This window comes from Pogona vitticeps, chromosome 8, assembly GCF_051106095.1.
Source record: "Pogona vitticeps strain Pit_001003342236 chromosome 8, PviZW2.1, whole genome shotgun sequence".
NCBI classification, from domain to species: Eukaryota; Metazoa; Chordata; class Lepidosauria; order Squamata; family Agamidae; genus Pogona; species Pogona vitticeps.
In genome coordinates this window covers 15,783,603-15,795,640 of record NC_135790.1, presented here as the reverse complement: position 1 = coordinate 15,795,640, position 12,038 = coordinate 15,783,603, and the positions used below count along the sequence as shown (strand labels likewise).

Sequence of the window (12,038 nt, the reverse complement as noted above, 5' to 3'; positions counted from 1 at the left end):
TGACATATATATTAACTCGATTTTACATTATACATACAGTACTATATACATGACATCTTAGAAGATACAATTTCTTTCTTTGTGGGAAAGAGATGACTAAGCACCTCTTACAGTTTTGCTTTTTATCTACAGTTTTAATAAGAATGTTTTTAAAACAAATCGGCCGATTAATTGGAGCAACGTTTTTGTCAAATTGCTTAAAGTTGATTAATCCAACTGCAGTCTTCCTTTTTTTAAAAAAGTCATGATTTCCTAAATGTACTGTAATTGGTTTACAATAAGATAAATGCTGTACACTATATTCAGAATAAATAGGAAGTAGGTTGGTTAATACATCTGATTTCTTTTCAAATCCTATCAAAAATCAGGAAATATGCAAATACATCTGCTGGGAAGTAGGGGTTTCCATGCTAATTCACTTCAGCCAACTACACAGGAGCCAGCAGAGAGAGGGAAGGAAATCAGCCCCATTTGCAGCTTTGAATTCTCTTAAAGGAAAAAAGAGATAGTAAGGAATCAGAGAGCAAGCAAACAGGATGTTTTAAAGTAGCTGTGCTCTGGCCAAGCACATTTTCAGGAGACATAGAGCAGAAGTACTCAAAAACCTCCTTCTATCTCTCTGCTGTGTCCTCACTCTCATCGTGCTTTGGTCAGCCAATTCCCCTAGCACTAGGACAGCAAGGGGAGGAAGGGAGACAGAGAAGACAGACCCAGGCATCAGATGTGGGGAGGTGAGGATTAAAATAGCAACCGATTTCCCCACTGCCCTGCCTCTCTCATTGTTTGCAGGGTGGAATGGCTTTGAATACCACGGGTGCAAACCCCTCCACACTGGCTCAAGTGATCACACTGTCTGAACTGATGTGAATGCATTTGATTCTAAAAAAAGTAGAAGCCACAGCAGCAGAAGAAGAAAAATATGAATTGGGTGGAAAACTCTGGGCTGATTGACTTTTACAGCATGCAGTCAACAGAAGATAATGTGAATCAGACTGTCCTAACAGAGGGGCATTTCTTGCATGATTTATCAATGTAGTCCCATCTTGAGAGACAAAGCATTAAGATGACTATCTTCAATTCCTGATAGAAAAGGTGGCACTACATATAATTAATTTAAATAGTGAAAGAACCTACCCATCTTCTAAGGAAAGAATGTTTCAAATTATAGAAGTATAGATTGGGAGAGGGACTTTCAAGCCATCTAGTCCCACTCCCTATGAAATATAAAAAAAATAGAGTAAGAGCAGCTCCAACACATGGCAGTCCAGTGTCTGTTGAAAAATCTCCAATGAGGGAGAGTCCACCACCCTTCTAGGTAATTGGTTCCATTGTTGCTCCTAGCAGCAAGACATTTTTCTCTTAATGTTTGCTTCAAATTCACATGGTTAGCAGTTTCCCCTCCAATTACTTTCCCAGCAGGATAAATCGCCTTACCTAGCAAGTCCAGAAGCTCTGGATAACAACACGCAGAGCAGCAAGGTCAGTACCCACAGCAGCGCTAAGATGAATACTCCTGGCCCGACGCCAAGTACCGTGCCAGGCATTCTGGAAATAAAGAAACTTTTGAAAACCTCTCTCTTGTAGAACTGAAGTGTTTGTGGAACATACTGGTGGTCATACTGAACTAATGACTTTCACTAGGACTCTGTTCATAAAAATGGACATTACTGTATTTTTTGAAAATATATATGTACAGCAATTACGGACGATGGGCAACAATCACAGGGATGGAATTAAACGTTTAAACCACAATCTGAAACAAGGTTCACTAGTTTGCTGCCTGACTATGTGTGAAATCATCATAATGCAAGATCATGGCTCCAGGTCTCTTTGGGCCCAAGCCACTTCTGGATCACCTCAGTGAAGCATATCTTGAATCTATGGCAATTTAAAATTCAGAACACTAGCATACTGTCTGGGGTGGGTTGTGTAAAACATGGCTCTCCAGTTGTTGGACTGCAACTCCCATCATTCCTCCCTACTGGCCAAGCCCACTGGGAGTTTCAGTAGAGCAATGCTGGAGTCTGCCCACTATTGTTTCTGGACTATCTCAGCTCAGTGTTACTCAGTGAGTAACTCAGTGAGAGAGTACAGTACATGCCTTCTAAAGTCAAGTAAAAGGCCCCAGATTCAATAGCTTGCATCTCCAGCTACTTGAGAGAAACATTCCCTTAAGACGTATTGCTGATTTACTCTAGCAGTGGTTCTCAAACTGGGGTCCCCAGATATTCTTGGACTGCAATTCTCAGAAGCCTTCACCCCTTGCTGAGCTGGCCAAGATTTCTGGGAGTTGATGTCTGAGAACATCTGAGGACCCAAGTTTGAGAACCACTGTACTATAGGGACAATACTAAGCTAGATTGGTCAAGAGCATGTCTCAATGCAAGGCCCATTCCTAATTAGGCAGTGCTATAGGGGCAGGAGATTCCTTGGCCCACGGCCACATTTCATTAGAGGCAATTTTTCAGTGAGCCCAGTCAGTGAGTTGGTGGGCCTAAAAGTGCAAATGGGCATATCCACTCACTGCTTTTCTTGCCAGCCCTCCCGCCCTTCTCTTTTCTTCTTGTGCCCATTTTTTTCCCCTGATGTATCTCTTTTTATTTTCCCCGTACAGGGCTGCTGGGGAAGGGGCTGGTAGCTCTGTGCATTTGCAGAGGGCGTCTAAAATTAATCTGAGGGGCCTGCCTATCCCACCATTTGTCCATCCCTCGTTGGTTTATTTCTATATCCTGCCTTTCTCCTTTGCAAAGTCAAAGCAGGTGACAACACACATTTGGGGAAAAACAGCTTCAGCTAAAAATACCCACAATGATAACATGAAAAATAGTATTAAATAAATTACTAGGTTAAACAAACACACAATTAACACAGTTTAATACAAAGTATGCCTTTTAAAAAGAACACAACCAACAGCAGCAGCAAAGCAACAACTGTCCTTAAAAAGTCTGGATCAGTGGTCAAAGCTGTGTTTAAATAGACGTTTCTTCTCTGGCTTAGTCTCCTTCTGAAGTCAGTTCTGCAGCCTGAGAGCAGCATCTATGAAAGCTCTCTCACATTTATCCTCACCAAACATGCCAGGTGAGTATAATGAGACAGATTCCTGAATCCCAGGAAAGCTCACATTGACAGATAATGTCCTTCAGCTAGCCTGGACCCAAGCCACATAGAGCTTTATAGATCATCACCAAGACACTGTGACTGGAAAAGGACCCGTATGCATTGAACCTGCTGCAGCAGAATCATGGATAAAAAGTCTCTGGTTCTAAGTTCCAAGTTGTAAAGGTGTTATGGACCAATCATCATCATCTTAGAACTGCAGAGCTAGAAAAGACCCTGTGGATCATCTCCAAAGTCAGATGCCTAAATCCATGAGCTATCCAGCAGTTCATACCAAGGATCTTTGCAGAAGTACAGTACTCTCAGAGCTGGCAAAGCTGTAGAAACAAACAACCAAATTGATCAAGTTCTTGGGAGACTTTGCCTACGCAGGAGAGCTAAACTTTCTATAGTTTTTGTTTTAAAATCAAAGGAAATCAATTCATGGGGGGAAAACATATTTATAAAACTGCATAATCTGTATACAAAGATGCTTTTCTTATGTCCCCTTAAACTAGAATGTGTCACCCAGTGTGAGTGACTGGCAGTAGAAGTGGAACAGTATTATCACATACAGTATAATGAACCACTGTAAATTATGAACTTACTGCCTCAAGATGAGTTTATATTTCCTGAGTTCAGATAACTTCAGAGGATGACAGAAACTCATAGAATCATAGAATCATGAAGTTGGAATGGTCCAATAAGGAGCAGGAATACAAATCAAAGACTATCTGCCAGGTGGTTGTCTAAATTTCTCTTGAATGCCTCCAGTCTTGGAGCACTCACCACCTTTCTAGGTAAGTGGTTCCACTGCCATACTGCTCTAACTGGACATTTTTCCTGATATTCAGCTGCAATCTACCTTCCTATAACTTGAGCCCATTGTTGCATGTCCTGCACTCTGGGATGACTGAGAACAGATCCTGCCTCTCCTCTGTATGACAGCCTTTCAAGTATTTGAAAAGTACTATCAGATGTCCCATCTTCTTTTCTTGAGATTAAAGATGTCCAGTTTTTCACTCTTTCCTCATAGGCTTGGTTTCCAGGCCTCTAATCATCCTTGTTGTCCTCCTCTGAACGTGTTCCAATTTGTTGGCATCTTTCTTGAAGTGCAGTGTCCAGAACTGGACACAGTACTCAAGATGAGGCCTAATAAGTGAGAGAACTAGTACCTCACGGAATTTGGAGACTATACAGTGGTGCCTCGCATAACATTTGCTTCGTTTAACGTTTTTTTCGCTTAACGTTTATTTTTTCAGAGTCAGATTGTGCTTCGTATAACGTTTTTCCCTATGGGCGATTTTCACATAGCGATTTTGGGACCATGCTTCGCTTAACGTTTTTGGTTTTAGGTCCCCTGCTTCACTTAACAATGTTCATTTGTTCAATTACAAAAGTGTCTTAACATGTTGAAAAACGGTTTTAAATGCTTGGAATCGTTAGTACACCTTCTAAAATGTGTGCATACTTAATTTGGCATTGATCTGACTTTTCGTTAATTTTTTGTGAATTTTTTTCTCCCCCATAGTAAACAATGGAGCTGTCAGATTTTGACAGCTGTCAAAAGTTGGGGGGAAAAAATTCACCATAAATTAACGAAAAGTCAGATCAAAGCCAAATTAACTTTTGCATCCGTTTTAGAGGGTGCAGAAGCTAATCCAAGCATTTAAAACCATTTTTGACCCCTTTATGACACACTTAAATTTGCAAAAATTGACTTTGCAAAGCCATTGAAATGTATTGAGTCGGCTTCAATACATTCCAATGGAGGAAACATTGTATCGTTTAACAATGTTTCCTATGGGTTTTTTCGCTTAAGGACGGCAATCCGTGCCTATTGGAACGGATTAACCGGTTTCCAATGCATTCCTATGGGAAATGGTGTTTCGCATAAAGTTTTTTTCGCATAAGGTTTTTTTTTTAACCAATTAAAAACGTTATGCGAGGCACCACTGTACTTCTGTTAATACAGCCTAAAATACCATTCGCCTTTTTTGTAGCTACATCATACTATTGGCTCGTATTCAGTTTATAATCTACAATGACTCCAAGATCCTTCTCAGTCACAATATTGCCGAGTCAGGTATCCCCCATCTTGTAACTGTGTGTTTGTTTTTTTCCCCCTCTAGGTGGAGTACTTTGTGCTTATACCTGTTGAATTTCATTCTGGTTTCAGCCCAGTGCTCAAGCCTATCTAGATCATTTTGATTTTTTCTTCTGTTTTCCAGAGTATTAGCTAATCCACTAAATCTTGTGTCATCCACAAATTTGATTAGCATTCCCTGTATCTCTTGCTCTGGGTTATTAATAAAAATACTGAATAGTATTGAGCCCTGGGGTACCCCACTTGTTACCTCATCTCAGTTGGAGAAGGAGCCATCAATCATCACCATCTGAGTATGATTCTGTAGCCAACTGTGTATCCACCTGACAATTGTTCTATCCAGCCCACACCTACTTAACTTGCTAATCAGAATATCACGGGGAACTTTGTAAAAAGCTTTGTTGAAGTCAAGATACACTATGTCTACAGCATTCCCTCCAGCCAGAGAGTTCCAGAAAAACATCTACTTCTGCTTCATTGGCTACGCAAAAGCCTTTGACTGTGTGGACCACAGGAAACTACGGCAAGTTCTTAAAGAAATGGGAGTGCCTGACCACCTTATCTATCTTCTAAGAAATCTATATGTGGGACAGGGAGCAACAGTTAGAACTGGATACGGAACAATTGATTGGTTCAAAATTGGGAAAGGAGTACGACAAGGCTGTATATTGTCTCTCTGCTTATTTAACTTATATGCAAAAAACATCATGAGAAAGGCTGGACTGGATGAATCCCAAGCCGGAATTAAGATTGCCAGAAGAAATATCAACAGCCTCAGATATGCAGATGATACCACTCTGATGGCAGAAAGTGAGGAGGAATTAAAGAACCTCGTAATGAGGGTGAAAGAGGAGAGCGCAAAAAATGGTCTCAAGCTCAACATCAAAAAAACTAAGATCATGGCCACCAGTCCCATCACCTCCTGGCAAATAGAAGGGGAAGATATGGAGCCAATGACAGATTTTCCTTTCTTGGGTTCCATGATCACTGCAGATGGTGACAGCAGCCATGAAATTAAAAGACGCCTGCTTCTTGGAAGGAAAGCGATGACAAACCTCGACAGCATCTTAAAAAGCAGAGACATCACCTTGCCGACAAAGGTCCGCATACTCAAAGCTATGGTTTTTCCAGTAGCGATGTATGGAAGTGAGAGCTGGACCATAAAGAAGGCTGACTGCCAAATAATTGATGCTTTTGAATTGTGGTGCTGGAGGAGACTCTTGAGAGTCCCCTGGACTGCAAGGAGATCAGACATGCCCATTCTGAAGGAAATCAACCTTGAGTGTTCACTGGAAGGACAGATCCTGAAAGTGAGGTTTCAATACTTTGGCCATCTCATAAGAAGAGAAGATTTCCTGGAAAAGACCATGACGTTGGGAAAGTGTGAAGGCAAGAGGAGAAGGGGACGACAGAGGACGAGATGGCTAGACAGAGTTATCAAAGCTACCAACATGAATTTGACCAAACTCCAGGAGGCAGTGGAAGACAGGAGGGCCTGGTGTGCTCTGGTCCATGGAGTCATGAAGAGTTGGACATGACTTAATGACTAACCAACAACAGCAGCATGCCCTCTGTATATCAGGGAGGTTTCCCAATCAAAAAATGAGATCAGATTAGTCTGACAGAATTTGTTCTTGACAAATCCGTGTTGGCTTCTAGTTTTTACTGCTTTGTTTTCTAGGTGTCTGCATGTGTTGTGTTTAGTCGTTTAGTCGTGTCCGACTCTTCGTGACCCCATGGACCAGAGCACGCCAGGCCCTCCTGTCTTCTACTGCCTCCCGGAGTTGTGTCAGGTTCATGTTGGTTGCTTCGCAGACACTGTCCAGCCATCTCATCCTCGGTCGTCCCCTTCTCCTCTTGCCATCACACTTTCCCAACATCAGGGTCTTTTCCAGGGAGTCTTTTCTTCTCATTAGATGGCCAAAGTACTGGAGCCTCAGCTTCAGGATCTGTCCTTCCAGTGAGCACTCAGGGTTGATTTCCTTTAGAACTGATAGGTTTGTTCTCCTTGCAGTCCAGGGGATTCTCAAGAGCCTCCTCCAGCACCACAATTCAAAGGCATCAATTCTTCGGCGGTCTGCTTTCTTTATGGTCCAGCTCTCACTTCCATACATCACGACAGGAAAAACCATAGCTTTGACTATTCGGACTTTTGTTGGCAAGGTGATGTCTCTGCTTTTCAAGATGCTGTCCAGATTTGTCATCGCTTTCCTCCCAAGAAGAAGGCGCCTTTTAATTTCAGGGCTGCTGTCTCCATCTGCAGTGATCATGGAGCCCAGGAAGATAAAATTTGACACTGCCTCCATATCTTCCCCTTCTATTTCCCAGGAGGTGATGGGACCAGTGGCCATGATCTTAGTTTTTTTGATGTTGAGTTTCAGACCGTTTTTTGCACTCTCCTCTTTCACTCTCATTACAAGGTTCTTTAATTCCTCCTCACTTTCTGCCATCAGAGTGGTATCATCTGCATATCGGAGGTTGTTGATATTTCTTCCGGCAATCTTAATTCCGGCTTGGGTTTCTTCCAGTCCAGCCTTCCGCATGATGTATTCTGCATATAAGTTAAATAAGCTGGGGGACAATATACAGCCTTGCCGTACTCCTTTCCCAATTTTGAACCACTCAGTTGTTCCATGACCAGTTCTAACTGTTGCTTCCTGTCCCACATATAGGTTTCTCAGGAGACAGATAAAGTGGTCAGGCACTCCCATTTCTTTAAGAACTTGCCATAGTTTGCTGTGCTATGCTTTGGCATAGTCAATGAAGCAGAAGTAGATATTTTTCTGGAACTCTCTGGCTTTCTCCATAATCCAGCGCAAGTTAGCAATTTGGTCTCGAGTTCCTCTGCCTCTTCGGAATCCAGCTTGTACTTCTGGGAGTTCTCGGTCCACATACTGCTGAAGCCTACCTTGTAGGATTTTGAGCATAACCTTGCTAGCGTGCGAAATGAGTGCAATTGTACGGTAGTTGGAGCATTCTTTGGCACTGCCTTTCTTTGGGATTGGGATGTAGACTGATCTTTTCCAATCCTCTGGCCACTGTTGAGTTTTCCAAACTTGCTGGCATATTGAATGTAGCACCTTAACAGCATCATCTTTCAAGATTTTAAATAGTTCAACTGGAATGCCATCACCTCCACTGGCCTTGTTGTTAGCCAGGCTTTCTAAGGCCCACTTGACTTCGCTCTCCAGGATGTCTGGCTCAAGGTCAGCAACTACATTGTCTGGGTTGTCCGGGATATCCACATCTTTCTGATATAATTCCTCTGTGTATTCTTGCCACCTCTTCTTGACGTCTTCTGCTTCTGTTAGGTCCCTCCCATTTTTGTCTTTTATCATGTTCATCTTTGCGCAAAATGTTCCTCTAATATGTCCAATTTTCCTGAACAGATCTCTGGTCTTTCCTTTTCTGTTATCTTCCTCTATTTCTTTGCATTGTTCATTTAAGAAGGCCCTCTTGTCTCTCCTTGCTATTCTTTGGAAGTCTGCATTCAAGTTTCTGTAACTTTCCCTATCTCCCTTGCATTTTGCTTCCCTTCTCCTCTCTGCTATTTCTAAGGCCTCGTTGGACAGCCACTTTGCTTTCTTGCATTTCCTTTTCTTTGGGATGGTTTTCGTTGCTGCCTCCTGGACAATGTTACGAGCCTCTATCCAAAGTTCTTCAGGCACTCTGTCCACCAAATCTAGTTCCTTAAATCTGTTCTTTACTTCCACTGTGTATTCATAGGGGATTTGGTTTAGATTATACCTGAGTGGCCCAGTGGTTTTTCCTAATCTCTTCAGTCTAAGCTTGAATTTTGCTATGAGAAGCTGATGATCAGAACCGCAGTCAGCTCCAGGTCTTGTTTTTGCTGACTGTATAGAGCTTCTCCATCTTTGGCTGCAGAGAATATAATCAATCTGATTTCGATATTGCCCATCTGGTGATTTCCATGTATAGAGTCGCCTCTTGTGTTGTTGGAAAAGAGTGTTTGTGATGACCAGATTATTCTCTTGACAAAACTCTATTAGCCTTTGTCCTGCTTCGTTCTGAACTCCAAGGCCAAACTTCCCTGTTGTTCCTTTTATCTCTTGGCTCCCTACTTTAGCATTCCAGTCCCCTAGAACGAGAAGAACATCTTTCTTTGGTGTCAGTTCTAGAAGGTGTTGTAAATCTTCATAGAATTGTTCAATTTCAGTCTCCTCAGCAATGCTGGTTGGTGCATAAACTTGGATTATTGTGATGTTGAAAGGTCTGCCTTGGATTCGTATTGACATCATTCTATCATTTTTGAGATTGTATCCCATTACAGCTTTTCCCACTCTTTTGTTGACTATGAGGGCTACTCCATTCCTTCTACGGGATTCTTGTCCACAATAGTAGATATGATAATCATCTGAGCTGAATTCGCCCATTCCTGTCCATTTTAGTTCACTGATGCCCAGGATGTCAATGTTTATTCTTGCCATCTCCTGTTTGACCACCTCCAGCTTCCCAATGTTCATAGATCTTACATTCCAGGTTCCTATGCAGTATTTTTCTTTGCAGCATCGGACTTTCCTTTCACTTTCAGGCACGTCCACAGCTGAGCGTCCTTTCGGCTTTGGCCCAACCACTTCATTAGCTCTGGAGCTACTTGTACTTGTCCTCCGCTCTTCCTCAGTAGCATGCTGGACGCCTTCCGACCTGAGGGGCCCATCTTCCAGCGTCATATCTTTTAGCCTTTTGTTTCTGATCATGGGGCGTTCTTGGCAAAGATACTGGAGTGGCTTGCCATTTCCTACTCCAGGTGGATTGCGTTTAGTCGGAACTCTCCACTATGGCCTGTCCGTCTTGGGTGTCCCTGCACGGCATAGCCCATAGTTTCTCTGAGTTACTCAAGCCCCTTCGCCACGACAAGGCAGCAATCCATGAAGAAGGGTGTCTGCATAGTGACTGCTTTATAATCTGTTCCAAAATTTTCCCTGGGATTGACGTCAGGCTGACTGGTCCGTAGTTCCCAGGCTACTCCTTTTTGCCTTTTTTGTAGATAGGGACATTAGCTCTCCTCCAGTTGTTGGGCACCTTATCCATTTCCCATGATTTCATGAAAATAATGGACAGTGGTTCTGAGAGCTCTTCAGCCAGTTCCTTCAATGCTCTTGGATGCAGTTCATCCAGCCCTGGATTTTGAACTCATTCAATTAATAAGGTATTCCTTGACTATTTGTTTATCAACCTCCAGCTGTAATCTTGTCCCTTCCATCTGCACGTCACATTTGTCTGTTGGGTCATAGTATGTCCTTTGGGAAAAGACTGAGGAACTAATGGAAAAGAACTGGTCTATCAAGTGCTATGAGCTATGAGAGAAAAATCCTGTTAAGAAGCAGTATGCTGGAGACAGATGCAACGGTAATACAAAGAAGGTTACTGTTTTTATGTTCTACTTGTTGGTGTATATAAAAACAGCCATTAAGGATTGCTCAAACCAATCAATAACCAACATTTTGTACAGCAGCCAATGAGGTGCCTGTAGGAAACTCAAACCCTACTTGTTTTCTGAAGTAGCTGCTCTTTAGAGGCAAACTGCCTCCAGTACTGAGAATAATATAGAGCCATTATGACCAGTATTCATAAGCCTTATCCTCAGAAGCATCTGGCTAGCCACTGCATGACATGATGCGATCTTTAATCTGACCTAACATACTTCATTTTAAATCTGTAAAGCAAAAATACACACTTACCTCACAGGAGGTCTGTCACTTTTTGTCCCACCTCTGGCAAGGCACCTGTGTTTTTCAAAGCTGCATGACAAGCTAGGGAGCAAAAGAAGAAAAATCAACAAATTTGAAATTTTGCTTTATTTCTGCATTTCAATTTTCTGCGCCCTTCCTCCAAAGAGCTTTGGGTGATATACAATTCATGTAACCCGATGCTCTTTCTCACAACAATCCTGCAAAGTTAAGCTGAAAAGGAACCCCCACCATGCCTGTAAATGACTTCGATGCTTTTAACACTTGTATGAAGGAGGTGGAGCTATTTTATCTGTTTACTTGAGGAGGTTATCACCTCTTTTTTCCTGCCTTCTTTAAACAGGAGTTGCCCAAATGATCTTATAAAAAAAACTAAAGGTAGAAGAATAGAACAAGGCAGATGTAATGCCTTTTAACAAGGAAATGCCAATCTTCCCCAGTTGACTCCTTGCCTATCATATAGTTCCGCCTAATGGGCAAGCACGTAACCAGCAAATCTTCTGCAGAGAGAAGGAAGAGGAGCCTACCTCGCAAGGCTGTTGTGTGAGAGAGGCCACCGTAGGAGAGTGAAACACTTTCCAAGTCGAAAGTAATCTTTCGATTACAGCAGCAAGGACTGTGGGGGTGCAAAGAGGCGACAGGGGCCGCCATAGGGCAAAGGGAAAAAATCATCCCCCTCCTCCTCCTCGTGAGAAGCCCATACCTGCTATATCTATACACAAGGAGAACCCAAAACTGCCTCGGAGCCCATTTTCCCTCGGACAAAAAGTGAAGTTCAATCACTGCCCCGACTCTCCGGCCATTTCATCCAATCACAGCAAGTTTTTCATTTCGCAATGGCCCACAGAATCCAATAAGCATTCTTCTTTCATCTCCTTTCTTTAACCGGATTGGCAGTTACTATGGGCAACCCTAAAGCCGAGCCTAGCAAGCACCGCCTCTTCGGAACCGCATCCGCTGATTGGTTCACGGGTGGGACGGTTCTGCACCAATCCTCCCCATCCATTCTTTCTGACGTCATTGCATCCCTCCCGTTTCCTCTGTGGATGATTTTGTTTTTAAATTCCTTTTCTGAACGTGGAGGATGTGTGGATTGTTTTCCCCCTCTGTCCTCCCTCTAAGGG

At 42.7% G+C, this 12,038-nt stretch overlaps 1 protein-coding gene across 2 annotated transcripts in view; it reads right to left on the bottom strand.

Moving 5' to 3' along the window:
* Positions 1-11,751, bottom strand: part of TMEM218 (transmembrane protein 218) — a 28,620-nt gene extending 16,869 nt beyond the window's left edge. Inside the window, exons 1-3 of one of the 2 annotated variants that reach the window (XM_020814074.3) lie at positions 11,618-11,751; positions 10,906-10,977; positions 1,435-1,545 (exon numbers count right to left, since the gene is read on the bottom strand). In XM_020814074.3, coding sequence (XP_020669733.3) covers positions 1,435-1,544 — 110 coding nt within the window. In that variant the 5' untranslated portion in view covers position 1,545; positions 10,906-10,977; positions 11,618-11,751. Of the gene's footprint in view, positions 1-1,434; positions 1,546-10,905; positions 10,978-11,441 lie in introns of both variants that reach the window. The other variant, XM_020814073.3, reaches the window with a different exon arrangement.
* Positions 11,752-12,038: the final 287 nt, after the last annotated feature.